The 18327-nt window shown below is 43.5% G+C and overlaps 1 protein-coding gene across 1 annotated transcript in view; it reads left to right on the plus strand.

Annotated features, from left to right (window-relative positions):
- Positions 1 to 171: 171 nt before the first annotated feature.
- The window catches only part of mmp28 (matrix metallopeptidase 28), a 29285-nt gene continuing 11129 nt past the window's right edge, over positions 172 to 18327 (plus strand). Inside the window, exons 1-3 of the mRNA XM_084143429.1 lie at positions 172 to 423; positions 3176 to 3252; positions 7962 to 8158. Coding sequence (XP_083999555.1) covers positions 292 to 423; positions 3176 to 3252; positions 7962 to 8158 — 406 coding nt within the window. The 5' untranslated portion in view covers positions 172 to 291. The remainder of the gene's footprint in view (positions 424 to 3175; positions 3253 to 7961; positions 8159 to 18327) is intronic.

Here is an 18327-nt window from a genome sequence, read left to right on the forward strand (position 1 = left end):
TGCCAAGAGAAGGGAAGTTTTCACATGCTCTCAATGTACAGTATTTGCTTTCAGCTCTCATCCAGCCCTTGAGCTGTGGGCGGTACTGTCCCTCCCCTATGTGTGCAAAATGACTGGGACAGGAGTGGCTAGTGTGCCGGTGTAGCCTACACAGCACAGGGATCACAAACATTGATATATCCCTGCTGGTTGCACATTAGACAAGCAGTACTTGGAAATATCTTATTTGGATTTAAATGTATGGTTATGATGGCTGTGTGGTTAGTCTAATTGTATTACAAGTGTCATACAATGAGTTTTCGACTCTCTCCGGACCAGAATAAATTGTGGGATATAGGTGCATGTATTATAACTGCGCTGATACTCATAAAGTCAACGGTTTGCACACCGGTGGCAACGGACTGGCGGGTCGAGACCGCTGAGGTACGTTAAGTTTTCTAAAATGTTTACAACTTAACGTTAGAAGTAGACTATTTTTGAGAATGTATTCTAACACAAACGCTGCATTTACACATGCAGCCAATTCATTTTATGTATTTTTTAGCCATTCCCAGATCTTTTCACATCTTTTTCAGAGCTGATCTGATTGGTCAAAATACCAATTAGTGAAAAAAATGATCTGAATGGCTGCCTGTGTAAATAAATAATAAATAACGCAGCCTTAGTATATGGCGCGTAGAGATGAATTCATATAGTAATTTGACTCTCCTAAATTGAGCCAGGAAGCATACGCCCACTGCAACTGTGAATTTAGAGTGGTTGTTTTTAGAGGGATAGGCAGGCTACCTCAGATTGAGCTATAATGGAAAACCAAAGAATAAATGGCTGTCGGAGTGAAATCCATTAGAATCTAATGCATGAGCACAAGACGTTCATATGTCTTTACAACGTCTTGTGCTCAGGGATGGATGGGTTTTGTCGATTTATTAATTTGCCTATGTGACCTGGTGAGTATTTTCTATCAAGCAGGCATTTTACCTTCCAGCAAGATTCCACAGCTAAATTCTGGCAGGTATAAATACCCAAATGAAAATGTGCATCCTATTCCACTGTGGTTATACTGACTGCCTACAACACCTTCATTACAGTTCTTGTTCAGTTTTCAAACCTAAATTATAGTCTAACACTTTAAATGTTTTACCCAACTCAATTTGTTATACTGTTTCAGTACACTGAACAAGAATATAAATGCAACAATTTCAAAGATTTTACTGAGTTAAAGTTAATCAAGGAAATCAGTCAATTGAAATAAATTAATTAGGCCCTATTCTATGGATTTCACATGACCGGGAATACAGATATGCATCTGTTAGTCACAGATAGGCTGTTGATTGTGGCCTGTGAAATGTTGTCCCACTTCAATGGCTGTGTGAAGTTGCTGAATATTGGTGGGAACTGGAACACGATGTCTTACACGTCGATCCAGAGCATCCCAAACATGTTCAATGGGTGATGTCTGGTGAGTATGCAGGCCATGGAAGAACTGAGACATTTTCAGCTTCCAGGGATTGTGTACAGACACTTGCGACATGGGGCAATGCATTATCATGCTGAAACATGAGGTGATGGCGGCAGATTAATGGCACAACAATGGGCCTCAGGATCTCGTCACCGTACCTCTGCATTCAAATTACCATCGATAAATGCCATCGTTGTCTGTAGATTATGCCTGCCCATACCATAACCCCACCGCCACCATGGGGCACTCTGTTCACAACGTTGACATCAGCAAACCGCTCGCCCCCACCACGTGGTCTGCAATTGTGAGGCCGGTTGGACATACTGCCAAACCGGGATTCATCTGTGACGAGCACACTTCTCCAGCATGCCAGTGGCCATTAAATGTGAGAATTTGCCCACTGAAGTCGGTTACGACGCCGAACTGCAGTCAGGTCAAGACCCTGGTGAGGATGACAAGCATGCAGATGAGCTTCCCTGAGACTGTCTCAGACCATCCTGCAGGTGAAGAAGCCAGATGTGGAGGTCCTGGGTAACACGTGGTCTGCGGTTATGAAGTCATTTGGACGTGCTGGCAAATTCTCTAAAACGACGTTGGAGGCGGCTTATGAAAGAGAACTTAACATTAAATTCTCTGGCAACAGCTCTGGTGGATATTCCCGCAGTCAGCATGCCAATTGCATGCTCCTTCAAAACTTGAGACATCTGTGGCATTGTGTTTTGTGACAAAACTACACATTTTAGAGTGGCCTTTTATTGCCCCCAGCACAAGGTGCACCTGTGTAATGATTATGCTGTTTAATCAGCTTCTTGATATGCCACACCTGTCAGGTGGATGGATTATCTTGGCAAAGGAGAAATGCTGACTAACAAGGAGGTAAACAAATTTATGCACAACATTTGAGAGAAATAAGCTTTTTCTGCGTATGGAAAATATCTGGGATCTCTTATTTTAGCTCATGAAACTGGGGACCAACACTTTACATGTTGCGTTTTATATTTTTGTTCAGTGTAATTTAATTGCGTAGTACTGAGGCAAAATAGGTGTATGAAACCAAATCTGTGGTATATCTGGTTTTATAAACTACTAAATTGCTGTGTTGTGCAATTAAATGAGGCAAATCATTTGAATCAGAAGACAACTGATATTGTATTACACAGGCAAAAGCTAAAAGTGGATTCCAGTATAATGAAGAATGTGGTTTGATTCTACCAAGATGTTAAGGACAATGTAACTTTTCTCTCCACATTCCCCGTGTGTAAGGGGTCGGACACACACAGGATTGTCTACCGTTCGCCAGCCGAGAGTATTTAGCACCTCTGATCTGTAGATTTTTTTTATTTCCTCCCCACCACATCTCTAATCATACCTCTTCCTGTTGGTGCCTGTTGTTAACATCAAGCCCAGCGGTTAGAACCTGATAACTGATGGTCTCTCTGCTCTCTCTCTGTTAGATGGGTGTTCCGGAGCCCAGCAACTCTCTCCTCAGTTACACAGAGGGATGAGGGGGAACGTTAGCATGCTACTACCTGACAGTGACTAACATGAAATGGAAAAATATTTTTCCATTTGTCTTTTTAAAGACATGTAGAGAGGCCCTAAGGAAATAGTTGAAGTTTACAAGGCTGAGGCAAATTGGTGTCTGATTTCATCATGTTTAAATACCAAGTAACTGTGGGAGTCTCATGAAAAATAATGATGTGACATTTATTGCAGGGCTTCCTGGAGAAATATGGCTACCTGCACCAGGACAATCACATACACAATGCTGCAGAGGTCAAAACAGCAGTCCGGTACGGTACTACTGTCTCTCAAATAACTGTCACTCTTTTGAATTGTCTCCATTTCCTTCATGCAATTCTGTTCTGTGTCGGTTTCTCTCTTTGTCCCCTTCATGTGTCCCCTTACATTCTCCACTGGCTAAGACTTGGCCATTCCGTCTCTCACACTGTATTTCACAGCCTCACCCTCTGTTCTCAATTCGACCAGGGGGGCATAGAGTAGTCTTCCTCCTCAGAGAGCCTGTTGCCCAGTGGAGCAGAATATTTATGTTGGCCCAAAGACTCATAATCATTTTACATTTTAGTCATTTAGCAGACGCTCTTATCCAGAGCGACTTACAGTTGGATTATGCACTTATCAAGGTCCTACATTGAAAAATGCACTTATCAAGATCTCTGTTGGCTGATTAGAGTCAGTTCAAGGCTATTAGCCTGGTAGCTGAGTCAGGCTGTATGGTGTTAGGGGAGGGTGTAGGTCTGTGGGCCAACCCCTTGGGGGGGTCATGTAAAAAGGCAGGCAGTAAAATACTCCCTCACCACCACCGCTGAACTGGGAAACCTCCTCTCCTCCTAACCACTCTGGAATGTAGAGTTCAAATCTCACTAAGAATGTTTGTGTTGATATAAGAATGTTAGTGTTGATATACAAAATATTTTGCTGTGACTCTTATGTGGATGAGAATCCAGACGCTGCACTTGATTAATTTATGAAATTGCTTCTTCCAATTATTGATAAACATGCACCTGTTAAGAAACTGACTGTTAGAACTGTTAAGGCTCCATGGATTGATGAGGAATTGAAAAACGGTATGGTTGAAAGAGATGGGACAAAAGGAGTGGCTAATAAGTCTGGCTGCACATCTGACTGGCTGACTAACTGCAGATCGAGAAATTATGTGACTAAACTCAACAAAAAGAAGAAGAAACTGTATTATGAAGCCGAGATCAATGATATAAAGAATGATGGAGAAAAACATCTTTGGAGTACTTTCAATGAAATTATGGGCAGAAAGACAAATTCAACTCCCATCTTTCATCGAATCAGATGGCTTATTCATCACAAAACCATTTGATGTTGGCAATTATTTTAATGATTACTTCATTGACAAAGTGGGCAAATTTAGGAAGGAAATGCCAACATCGAACAATGAGCCATCGTACTCATGCATGAAAAAACTAATAAGGAAAGAAAAGCATTGCAAGTTTGAATTTTGTAAAGTTAGTGTGGGAGAGGTGGAAAAATTATTGTTAACGATCAATAATGACAAACTTCCTGACATTGACAACTTAGATGGAAAGCTACTGAGGATGGTAGCTGATTCTATAGCCACTCCTATCTGTCATATCTTTAATCTGAGCCTAGAGGAAAGTCTTTGTCCTCAGGACTGGAGGGAAGCCATAATCATTCCGCTACCCAAGAGTGGTAAAGCGGCCTTTACTGGTTCTAAAAGCAGACCTATCAGCTTGCTGCCAGCTCTTAGCAAACTGTTGGAAAAAATTGTGTTTGACCAAATACAATGCTATTTCTCTGTAAACAAATTAACAACAGACTTTCAGCATGCTTATAGAGAAGGGTGCTCAACATGCACTGCACTGACACAAATGGCCAATGATTGGTTGAAAGAAATTGATAATAAGAAGATTGTGGGAGCTGTACTGTTAGATTTCAGTGCAGCCTTTGAGATTATTGACCATAACCTGTTGTTGAAAAAACGTATGTGTTATGGCTTTTCAACCTCTGCCATATCGTGGATTCAGAGCTATCTTATCTAATATAACTCAGAGGGGTTTCTTGAATGGAAGCTTCTCTAATCTCAAACATGTAAAGTGTGGTGTACCGCAGGGCAGCTCTCTAGGCCAAAAGTTTGGGGTCACTTACAAATTTCCTTGTTTTCGAAAGAAAAGCAATTTTTTTGTCCATTTAAAATAACATCAAATTGATCAGAAATACAGTGTAGACATTGTTAATGTTGTAAATGGCTATTGTAGCTGGAAATGTCTGATTTTTTTATGGAATATCTACATAGGCGTACAGAGGCCTATTATCAGCAACCATCAGTCCTGTGTTCCAATAGCACGTTGTGTTTGCTAATCTAAGGTTATCATTTTAAAAGGCTAATTGATCATTAGAAAACCCTTTTGCAATTATGTTAGCACAGCTGAAAACTGTTGTGCTGATTAAAGAAGCAGTAATACTGGCCTTCTTGAGACTAGTTGAGTATCTGGAGCATCAGCAATTGTGGGTTCGATTACAGGCTCAAAATGGCCAGAAACAAATAACTTTCTTCTGAAACTTGTCCGTCTATTCTTGTTCTGAGAAATGAAGGCTATTCCATGCGAGAAATTGCCAAGAAACTGAAGATCTCGTACAACGCTGTGTACTACTCCCTTCACAGAACAGCGCAAACTGGCTCTAACCAGAATAGAAAGAGGAGTGGGAGGCCCCGGTGCACAACTGAGCAAGAGGACAAATACACTAGAGTGTCTAGTTTGAGAAACAGGCGCCTCACAGGTCCTCAACTGGCAGCTTCATTAAATAGTACCCGCAAAACACCAGTCTCAACGTCAACAGTGAAGAGGCGACACCGGGATGCTGACCTTCTAGGCAGAGTTGCAAAGAAAAAGCAATATCTCAGACTGGCCAATAAAAATTAAATATTAAGATGGGCAAAAGAACACAGACACTGGACAGGGGAAGATTGGAAAAAAGTGTTATGGACAGACAAATCGAAGTTTGAGGTGTTCAGATCACAAAGAATAACATTTGTAAGACTCAGACCAAATGAAAAGATGCTGGAGGAGTGCTTGATGCCATCTGTCAAGCATGGTGGAGGCAATGTGATGGTCTGGGTGTGCTTTGGTGGTGGTAAAATGGGAGATTTCTACAGGGTAAAAGGGATCTTGAAGAAGGAAGGCTATCACTCCATTTTGCAACGCCATGCCATACCCTGTGGACGGCGCTTGATTGGAGCCAATTTCCTCCTACAACAGGACAATGACCCAAAGCACAGCTCCAAACTATGCAATAAATATTTAGGGAAGAAGCAGTCACAGCTGGTATTCTGTCTATAATGGAGTGGCCAGCACAGTCATCCGGATCTCAACCCTATTGAGCTGTTGTGGGAACAGCTTGACCGTATGGTACTTAAGAAGTGCCCATCAAGCCAATCCAACATGTGGGAGGTGCTTCAGGACCTGGGGTGAAATCTCTTCAGATTACCTCAACAAATTGACAACTAGAATGCCAAAGGTCTTCAAGGCTGTAATTGCTGCAAATGGAGGATTATTTGACGAAAGCAACGTTTGAAGGACACAATTATTATTTCAATTAAAAATCATTATTTCTAACCTTGTCAATGACTATATGTCCTATGCATTTTGCTATATTTACTATTCAAACTCATTTCATGTACTGTATGTTTTCATGGAAAACAAGGACATTTCTAAGTCACCCCAAACTTTTGAACGGTAGTGTATGTGAATTAAATATTTCTGTATTTCATTTTCAATAAATGTGCTAACATTTCTAAAAATATGTTTTCTCTTTGTCATTATGGGGTATTGTGTTTAGATGGGTAAGATTTTTATTTATTTAATCCATTTCGAATTCAGGCTGTAACACAGCAAAATGTGGAATAAGTCAAGGGAATATGAATACTTTCTGAACCCACCAGTTTATTAGATACACCACCCTGTTCATGAAAATGGATCGCTCCTACAGACAGTGAGTCACGTGGCCGTGGCTTGCTATATAAAGCAGGCAGACAGGCATCGAGGCATTCAGTTACTGTTCGATTTAACATTAGAATGAGCAAAACGAGTGACCTAAGCGACTTTGAGCGTGGTATGATCGTCGGAGCCAGGCGCGCCGGATCCAGTATCTCAGAAACGGCTGCCCTCCTGGGCTTTTCACGCACGACAGTGTCTATGGTTTACCAAGAATGGTGCGACAAACGACAGTCCTGTGGGTGAAAACAGCTCATTGATGAGAGCGGTCGAAGGAGAATGGCAAGAATCGTGCAAGCTAACAGGCGGGCCACAAACAGAAAAATAAAAGTGCAGTACAACAGTGGTGTGCAGAACGGCATCTCGGAACGCACAACTCGTTGATCCTTGTCATGGATGGATTGTTGCAGCAGACGACCACACCCGGTTCCACTCCTATCATCTAAAAACAAGAAGAAGCGGCTCCAGCGGGCATGCGATCACCAACACTGGACAATTAAGGAGTGGAAAAATATCGCCTGGAACATGATAGCGAGTTCAATTTACTTGTGGCCTTCGCAGTCCCCAGACTTCAACCCAATAGAGCATCTTTGGGATGAGCTGGAACGGGCTGTTAACAGCATGAAGGTACCGCCTTCCAGTCTGCAGCAACTGTTTGATGCCAACGCGTCAGCATGGACCAACATCCCTGTGGAACGTTTCCGACACCTTGTAGAATGCCCCGAAGAATTCAGGCTGTTCTGGAGACCAGTACTAGATGGGTGTACCTAATAAACTGGCCGGGTGTATAACATAATCATTAGATATACTCTTTGAGTGATGAGGTTTGAGAATGTGATTGTCTCTTTGCGTGAGTTAAATACAACAGGGACAATAACACTGAAATTATGACGTCAAAATGTATTCCTCAGTGTGACCAAGACAGAGTTTGTTTCATGTATTGTTTATCGGTATGCTAATCTGTATTTATTTCTTCACTACCTCCCCTCTCACAGGGAGTTTCAGTGGCTGTCGCACTTGCCCGTCACAGGACAGCTGGATGGTGCCACCCTGAAGCAGATGGGCACGCCGCGGTGTGGGGTAAAGGATGAGGGCAGCCATCAGGTCTGGGCCCAGAGAGTCAACGCAGTCTTCACAGGCAAGATGGCGTCCAATGGGTCACAACCCCGCAGGAAACGCTATGCTCAACCAGGTGAGGGAATACACTCAAAGGTGTGTCTGTGCCCTAAGCAGGTAGTCGGTGGCGCTCCAAGGTAACAACAGCTTTTGTTTCATGTTGTTGAGCTCTGTATATCTGCACAGCCGTGAGTTTTCCAGTGACGCAAACCTCCCAGACGAGCTGAATGTCTTCTATGTTCATGTCACGACTTCCGCCGAGGCTGCCCCCCCTCCTGGTTCGGGCAGGCTTCGGCGTTCGTCGTCACCGGAGTACTAGCTACTGCCGATCCCATTCTCATCACTCCACTTGTCATGTCTTGTCAATCACACACACCTGATGCTCATTCCCCTAATTAGTATGTGTATAAGTGTTCCCTCTGTTCCCCTTGTCTTTGTGAGTGATTGTTTGTTGTGAGAGCGTGTAGCTCGGTTGAGCTACTATTCACTGTGTTTATGCCAAGGTGGATGTTTTCCCTTGTAATAGTTTTGTTTGATTTATGTAAACGGAATAAACTCTGGACTTCGGTATTTTACCTCCTGCGCCTGACTCCTTCATTCACACCTCGTCACAGCTCGCTTCGAGGCAAACAACACTGAGCCAGGCATGAGAGCCCCTACTGTCCGGGACGACTGTGTGATCTCGCTCTCCGTGGCCGATGTGAGTAAGAATTTTAAACAGGTAAACACTCACAAGGCCGCTGGGCCAGACGGAATACCAGGCTTTGTTCTCAGAGCATGCGCAGACCAGCTGGCAACTGTCTTCACGGACATTTTCAACATCTCAGTCTGTAATCCCAACATGTTTCAAGCAGACCACCATTGTCCCTGTTCCTATGAACTCAAAGTTAACCTGCTTAAATGACTATCGTCCCATAGCACTCACATCTGTAGCCATGAAATGCTTTGAAAGGCTGGTCATGGCACACATCAACACCATCATCCCAGACACCCTGGACTCACTCCAATTCGCATACCACCCCAACAGATCCACAGATGACACAATCTCTATTGCACTACACACTGCTCTCTCCCACCTGGACAAGTGGAATACATATGTGAGAATCTGTTCATTGACTACAGGTCAGCGTTCAATACCATAGTCCCTTCCAAGCTCATCATGAAGCTCGGTATCCTCGGACTGAACACCTCCCTCTGCAACTGGATCCTGAACTTTCTGATGGGCCTCCCCCAGGTGGTGAGGGTAGTTAACAACATCTGCCACACTGACACTCAACATGGGGGCCCCTCAGGGTTGTGTGCTTAGTCCCCTCATGTACTCCCTGTTCACCCATGACTGTGTGGCCACGCACAACTCCATCACCATCATCAAGTTTGCTGACGACACTACTGTGGTAGGACTGATTACCGGCAACAATGAGACAGGGAGGAGGTCAGAGACCTGGCAGTGTGGAGCCAGGACAACAACCTCTCCCTCAACGTCAGCAAGACAAAGGAGCTGATCGTGGACTACAGGAAACGGAGGGGCGAGCACGCCCCCATCAACATTGACGGGGCTGTAGTGGAGCAGGTCGAGAGCTTCAACTTACTCGGTGTCCACATTACCAAGGACTTAACATGGTCCTCTCAAACCAGCACTGTTGTGAAGAAGGCACGACAACGCCTCTTCCCCCTCAGGAGGTTGAAAAGATTTGGCATGGTCCCTCAGATCCTCAAAACGTTCTACAGCTGCACCACTCAGATCATATTGACTGGCTCGATCACAAGGCGCTACAGAGGGTGTTGCGAACAGCCCAGTACATCACTGGGGCAGAGCTCTCTGCCATCAAGGACCACTATACCAGGCGTTGTCAGAGGAAGACCCGGAAAATTGTCAAAGACCCCAGCCATCAAAGCCATTTACTGTTCACTCTGCTACAGCACGTCAAGCGGTACCGGAGCGCCAAGTCTGGGACCAAAAGGCTCCTGAACAGCTTCTACCCCCAAGCCATAAGACTGCTGAACAGTTAATCAAATGGCTACCCTATTTGCATTGATCCTTTTTTGCACTGACTCTTGAACTGACTCTATGCACACTGGACACTCCAACACACACACACATGCATATTGACACCACACACACACTTTGGCACTCTTCACATACGCTGCGCTGCTACTCATTTTATTATCTATCCTGATTGCCTAGCCACTTTTACCCCTACCTACATGTACATATTACCTCAACTACAGTACAACGTACCCCTGCACATTGACTCGGTTCCGGTACTCCTTGTATATAGCCTCGTTATTGTTATTTATTGTGTTACTATTTTCTATTTTTATTTGCAAATGTTCTTACTCTGCATTGTTGGGAAAGGGCTCGTACGTTAGCATTTCACGGTAAAGTCTACACCTGTTGTATTCAGCGCATGTGACAAATAACATTTGATTTTGTTTTGATTTGCTTGTGGAGTCTGTGGCTGTGGTAGCTCCAGATAAAGCGTGCACACTGTGGTCTGGGTGGGTCTCCTGTCGTAAAGCCCATGACTAATAGCACTGAGGGCTGTAATTAAGGCTTAGAAGAGCGTCTGATGTCCCACGCGTCGGCCAGAACGACCCCTCTGCTGCAGGGGTACTAGTGGTTACCTGCTCAACTCTACCTGTACCTGGTGAATTACACTGCATTCTATGGAGTCTCATTAGCATATTCACTGCAGATTCATTGTACCATACATACCCCACTGGATCAGGACATATATTCTGGATTTTGGTTATCCATAAGCATAACGTTTCAGTCAATGCAGTAAGGTCACCTCTTTTTCCTCCTAGAAGTATGATTGACAGTTGACTCCCAATGCATGTGGTGGTTGACTCTTATACTTGGTCTCTTAAGATGTTTTGACCCTGCACAGATCGTCTGCTTGTGTCAACTGTTTATGTTAGACGGTATCTGGTCTCTCTCTACATGAGAGAAAACCAGTAACTTTAACAGCCGTGTCAGTGACCACGAGGAGGAGGCAACCATCCCTCCCACGTTCCTGCTCCTAGCCTGAACTGTGAACACTCGGCATTCCTCCCTGTCACTCAGGGGATTGGCTAATACTCTGGGAATGTAGTGGCGTCGGACAGTCTCTTCCACTTCAAGCCAGTACCTGATGAGGCCTGTCCTCTGTTCGCTAGCTGGGTAAATAACACATCTGTGTTGTTTTGAGACCTGAGACGAGCCGCTGTAGTGGTCATCACCGTTTTAGAGAAATGACTCATATGACAAGCAGGAGTGTTATTAAGCGAAACAAGAACGGTAATGACGGATGTTGTTTCATCTCCATGTGAAAGTTACGACTCCAACAGGTGTCGGGTGTCCCTCAGGCAAGCCCGGGGTCGTGTTCATTGGGCACCAAACAGAAGAAAAACGAACTGAAAAGGAGAGGGACTACCTGGAATCCAAAAATAAACACACATTTCTGAACATGAACACGAACATGAACACAGCCCTGATGTTTCAACTAGACTTTTCCCCTTTTCATATAATGTAATGACCACTTCTAAATGAATGTGGATGCTAACATGATTATGGATAATCCTTTATGAATCGTGAATAATGATGAGTGAGAAAGTTACAGACGCACAAATATCATACCCCCAAGACATGCTAACCTCTCACCATTACAATAACGGGGGAGGTTAGCATTTTTGGGGGGTATAATATTTGTGCGCTTAACTTTCTCACTCATTATTCATAGTTAATTCAGGATTATCTGTGATCATGGTAGCATCCACATTAATGTAGAAGTGTTTAGAAATACAGTACCAGTCAAAAGTTTGGACACACCTACTCATGCAAGGGTTTTTCTTTATTTTTACTATTTTCTACATTGTAGAATAATATTGGACATCAAAACTATGAAATAACACATATGGAATCATGTAGTAAGAAAACAAGTGTTAAACAAATCAAAATACAGTGGCTTGCGAAAGTATTCACCCCCTTGGCATTTTTCCTATTTTGTTGCCTTACAACCTGGAATTAAAATAGATTTTATTGGTGGTTTGTATCATTTGATTTACATTACATGCCTACCACTTTGAAGATGAAAGATATATTTTTATTGTGAAACAAACAAGAAATAAGACAAACAAACAGAAAACTTGAGCTGCAACCTTTGCAGCAATTACAGCTGCAAGTCTCTTGGGGTATGTCTCTATAAGCTTGGCACGTCTAGCCACTGGGATTTTTGCCCATTCTTCAGGGCAAAACTGCTCCAGCTCCTTCAAGTTGGATGGGTTCCGCTGGTGTACAGCAAATCTTTAAGTCATACCACAGATTCTCAATTGGATTGAGGTCTGGGCTTTGACTAGGCCATTCCAAGACATTTAAATGTGTCTTTGTTGCCTCTCTGATTAATGCCCTCCTTGCCTGGTCTGTGAGTTTTGGTGGGCGGCCCTCTCTTGGCAGGTTTGTTGTGGTGCCATATTCTTTCAATTTTTTTATAATGGATTTCATGGTGCTCTGTGGGATGTTCAAAGTTTCGGTTATATTTTTATAACCCAACCCTGATTTGTACTTCTTCACAACTTTGTACCTGACCTGTTTGGAGAGCTCCTTGGTCTTCATGGTGCCGCTTGCTTGGTGGTGCCCCTTGCTTAGTGGTGTTGCAGACTCTGGGGCCTTTCAGAACAGGTGTATATATACTGAGATCATGTGACACTTAGATTGCACACAGGTGGACTTTATTTAACTAATTATGTGACTTCTGAAGGTAATTGGTTGCACCAGATCTTATTTAGAGGCTTCATAGCAAAGGGGGTGAATACATATGCACGCACCACTTTTCCGTTATTTATTTTTTCAAATTTTTTGAAACAAGTTATTTTGTTTCATTTCTCTTCACCAATTTGGACTATATTAAATTACAGGTTGTAATGCAACAAAATAGGAAAAGCGCCAAGGGGATGAATACTTTTGCAAGGCACTGTATATTTTATATTTGAGATTCTTCAAATAGCCACCATTTGCCTTGATGACAGCTTTGCACACTCTTGGCATTCTCTCAACCAGCTTCACCTGGAATGCTTTTCCAACAGTCTTGAAGGAGTTCCCACATATGCTGAGCACTTGTTGGCTGCTTTTCCTTCACTCTGCGGTCCGACTCATCCCAAACCATCTCAATTGGGTGGAAGTCGGGGGATTGTGGAGGCCAGGTTATCTGATGCAGCACTCCATCACTCTCCTTCTTGGAAAAACAGCCTGTAGGTGTGTTGGGTCATTGTCCTGTTGAAAAACAAATGATAGTCCCACTAGCCCAAACCAGATGGGATGGCGTATCACTGCAGAATGCTGTGGTAGCCATGCTGGTCACCAGCAAAGCACTTTACGGTGGGAAGTACACATGCGGAGATCATCCGTTCACCCACACCGCGTCTCACAAAGACACGGCGGTTGGAACCAAAAATCTCCAATTTGGATTCCAGACCAAAGGACAAGTTTCCACCGGTCTAATGTCCATTGCTCGTGTTTCTTGGCCCAAGCAAGTCTCTTCTTATTATTGGTGTCCTTTAGTAGTGGTTTCTTTTCAGCAATTCGACCATGAAGGCCTGATTCACACAGTCTCCTCTGAACAGTTGATGTTGAGATGTGTCTGTTACTTGAACTCTGTGAAGCATTTATTTGGGCTGCAATTTCTGAGGCTGGTAACTCTAATGAACTTATCCTCTGCAGCAGAGGTAACTCTGGGTCTTCCAGTCCAGTGGCGGTCCTCATGAGAGCCAGTTTCATCATAGCTCTTGATGGTTTTTGCGACTGCACTTGAAGAAACGTTCAAAGTTCTTGAAATGTTCCGTATTGACTGACCTTCATGTCTTAAAGTAATGATGGACTGTTGTTTCGCTTTGCTTATTTGAGCTGTTCTTGCCATAATATGGACTTGGTCTTTTACCAAATAGGGTTATCTTCTGTATACCCCCCCTACCTTGTCACAACACAACTGATTGACTCAAATGCATTAAGAAGGAAAGAAATTCCACAAATTAACTTTTAACAAGGCACACCTGTATATTGAAATGCATTCCAGGTGACTATCTCAGGAAACTGGTTGAGAGAATGCCAAGAGTGTGCAAAGCTGTCAAGGCAAAGGGTGGCTATTTGAAATATATTTTGATTTTTGATTTTGGTTACTATATGATTCCATATGTGTTATTTCATAGCTTTGATGTGTTCACTATTATTCTACAATGTAATTTTTTTTACAAGTAAAGAAAAACCATTGAATGTGTAGGTGTGTCCAAACTTTTGTCTGGTAGTGTATATTATATTCTTATTTACAATAAAAGTGACTCTAAAATGACAATACATTATTTACCAATTTTTTCTATTGGGCACAAAATCATCTGAAACACAACCAAAACAAACATAAAATGCATCCAAAACATTTGTAGAGTCACAAGCTTGATGTAGTCATTGCGTGCTATGAATATGGGACCAAATACTTTTTACTACTTTAATACACATAAGTGAATTTGTTCCAATACTTTTGGTCCCCTAAAATGGGGGGACTATGTACAAAAAGTGCAGTAATTTCTGAACGATTCACCCGATATGGATGAAAATACCATCAAATTAGCTGACAGTCTACACTTTAACCTCACAGTCATTGTATAACTTCAAATCCAGTGCTGGAGTACAGAGACAAAACAATAAAAAATGTGTCACAGTCCCTGTACTTTTGGAGCTCACTGTATGTGGTTTTGATGACATAAAACTGATAAATTACTTGGATCGAATTGTTTTCATTTGCCATTGTTGTTTCACAGAGGAAAACTGGTGCTACTACCGTGCCTCCCAGGAATAACAAGCAAATGTACTGTAGCTCTTATCCAGGAAGACTAGCTGTGTGAATCTGATGCATGTTCCCACAGATATTTACAGAGGCTACATTCCATCATCCTTGTTCAAGATAAGCAGTGCAGGTTGTGAATGCTCCGTGTTTGTGAGAGGTGTGTGCCTTTTGGAACCACAGCCCTGACTGACCACATGCTTTCTCTCTGGTTTAAGGTGTGAATGGTTATCAAGTCTTTTACACATATATTACTGTGATTATTTGATATGACTGCACAGTATGATGATAACGTCCAATGGATGCTGCACTGGCTTAGTGCTGTGGCTCTCTACATTTTACATTTACATTTTACATTTTAGTCATTTAGCAGACGCTCTTATCCAGAGCGACTTACAGTTAGTGAATACATATTTTTTTTATACTGGCCCCCCGTGGGAATCGAACCCACAACCCTGGCGTTGCAAACGCCATGCTCTATCAACTGAGCTACATCCCTGCCGGCCATTCCCTCCCCTACCCTGGACGACGCTGGGCCAATTGTGCGCCGCCCATGAGTCTCCCGGTCGCGGCCGGCGGCGACAGAGCCTCTCTAGGAAGTCTCCCTCTGAGGGTATTGTCCCCTTACATCTCTCAGACAGACCAGTGATAGGATAGAGACAAGTCTGTGTTTGCCTCTTCTACTAACAATAACCATCGCTATCAGATGATCTTGGTCACTTCCTAGAGAGATGGGGATTTCTCCCCCCCACCCTCCTCCCACCAACACTACTTTACAGGCCATAATTCTAATTACTTCCATAAGGGAAGTTAAGGAATGTCTTCAGTATCCAACTTCCTGCCGTCGTTGGTCTCCGGTGGGACCCTCTTACTCAGCGGAGGTCTATGAGGGCTAGAATCAAGGCAATGACTCAAGGCCACTGTGCAAATGCCAGTGTGGACGTAACTGCATTCATGTAAATGGTCTTTGATCTGCTCTTGATGAGTCCACCAATATCATTTGCCTCAGTACACTTAACTTTACCCTATATTTGTACTGTTTTACCATTGTTTAAGTTCAACTGTTTTTGCGATAGTCTGGTGGTGGGCAGTCTTATATTTTATCAACAACCTTCTCTTTGATTGATAAGACTTCGTAACCCATATCAACATAGGGTACTGAATGATAGTGTTTAAAAGGAGCTTTAAAATCTTCAGATTAGTAACCCACACATTTTATTATCAGATCACCACATTGGGAATGATGTTCATTCTTTTTTCTAATGTCAGAACCCTAAAGTTATCATAATATGAAAGATCAAAATCATTTAGAAAACTTGATTGAAAACCTAATTAAAAACATTAACCACCCTTGCCTTGATAAGCATGTTATGATCTCTCCCATTCGGGATATCCTTATGGATAGGGTGTTTGTCTTTGGGTCAGGCAACCAGGTTTTTCCTGCTGAATCTTGCCAGGTCTCACTCGACAGAGGTTTATCCTGGATAAATAAAGGCTATACGAAAAAACGATTCGATAAAAATCCCAGTTCACTTCTTCACCCGTTTGTCATATTACTTTGTGAGCAGTTTTATGAGGTTGAAATACATGGAGCAATTGGTGCAATCACCTTATAGCCAGTGGGATAACCACTTTACAATATGATCACCCCAGAGAACACTGCCACTCCAGCTGCTCTTTCTTCATCTGACTATGTTTTCTCTCATAGTCCGAGAGCATCTGGTCGTCGCGGTGGTGGCACAGGTCTACTCATTTCTCCTAAGTGGAGATTTTCTCTTTTGTCCCTCTCTCAGCTGTCCATCTCCTCATTTGAATTCCATGCTGTCACTGTCACTTTTCCACTCAAGCTTAACATTATTGTCATCTATCACCCACCAGGTGCCCTTGGAGTGTTCCTCAATGAGCTTGACACCTTGATAAGCTCATTTCCTGACGATGGCTCACCGCTCTTCGTACTTGGTGACTTCAACCTCTCGACGTCTGCCTTCGATTTATTTATTTCCAACTCTCTCCCCTCCTTTCCTCCTTTAAAAAAAAATATTTGTTGTACTTTTTACCCCTTTTTCTTCCCAATTTTGTGATATCCAATTGGTAGTTACAGTCTTGTCCCATCGCTGCAACTCCTGTACCGACTTGTTAGAGGCGAAGGTCGAGAGCCATGCGTCCTCCGAAACACGACCCTGCCAAGCCGCACTGCTTCTTGACACACTGCTCGCTGAACCCGGAAGCCAGCCGCACCAAGGTGTCAGAGGAAACCCCATACAACTGGCGACCGAAGTCAGCTTGCAGGCGCCCGGCCCGCCACACGGAGTCGCTAGAGCGCGATGGGGCAAGGAAATCCTGGCCGACCTAACCCGGACGACGCTGGGCCAATTGTGCTCCGCCTCATGGGTCCCCGGTCACGGCCGGCTGTGACACAGCCTGGGATTGAACCCGGGGATGCAGTGCCTTAGACCTCTGCACCACTCGGGAGGCCTCCTTGCCTCTTTTGACCTCACCCTTTCCCAATCCCCTCCAACTCACAAGGGAGGCAATACGTTTGACCTTTCTCCCGGGGAAGGCCTGCCCACTTAAAGACCTCTCCATCATGGTTGACAGCTCCACAGTGTCGCCCTCCCAGAGTGCAAAGACCCTGGCTGGAAAGGATTAAATGGAACAGTATCAAACATATGGAAACCACATGTTTGACTCCGTTCCATTTATACCATTCCAGCCATTATAATGTGCCCATCCTCCTATAGCTCCTCCACTGACACATGTATTTTCTCTCATTATATTATGGCTGCCACGAATGTGGTTCATCCTTATGTAATTTAGCTTGAGTCAGTGTGTAATAATTCCTTGCTGTGTATGTCACCATAGCGCGTATTTCAAGGATGCAGATTCAAAGAATGCGCCTGCTAGATTGCACTCTTCAAAACAATTTCAAATTCACCAAAGTCTTAGCTAGTTTTTAATTCATCAAGATGTCCTGATTACCAAGAATAGACCTGCCTCCGCAATACGTTTCTCTCTCGCTGTGTAGGCTGGCTATCGCATTTTCGCCATATGAGCCTAATGGGGAAGAGTGGGTGAGAAGCTGGCTATCTCGTCTAAGGGTAGATAAAAAAATATATAAACCTTGTCTCTATCTCTGTGTCCAGGATCGAGATGGCTCAAGTGTGCACTGCACCCACTACAACTCTGGCGTCTGGCGAGACCTCCCAGTCACATCTCTCCTCTGTGGCTGCTCTTTGACAGGACTAATCCCAATTGACACGCCTTTCGGCTCTGGTCAAAAGTAGTCCAGTCTCGTGCACAGCCACAGCACTATATGGGGAATGTGGTGGCTCTGGTCAAAAGTAGTAGCCTTGCAAGCCACCTGATCTCTCGAGTTTACATGAATGTTCGCTACATGTATATCTGCAGTGTTTCCCCTAGGCAGAGATATGAG

The sequence above is a fragment of the Coregonus lavaretus genome (genome assembly GCF_964263955.1).
Source record: "Coregonus lavaretus genome assembly, chromosome: 26".
Classification (NCBI taxonomy): domain Eukaryota; kingdom Metazoa; phylum Chordata; class Actinopteri; order Salmoniformes; family Salmonidae; genus Coregonus; species Coregonus lavaretus.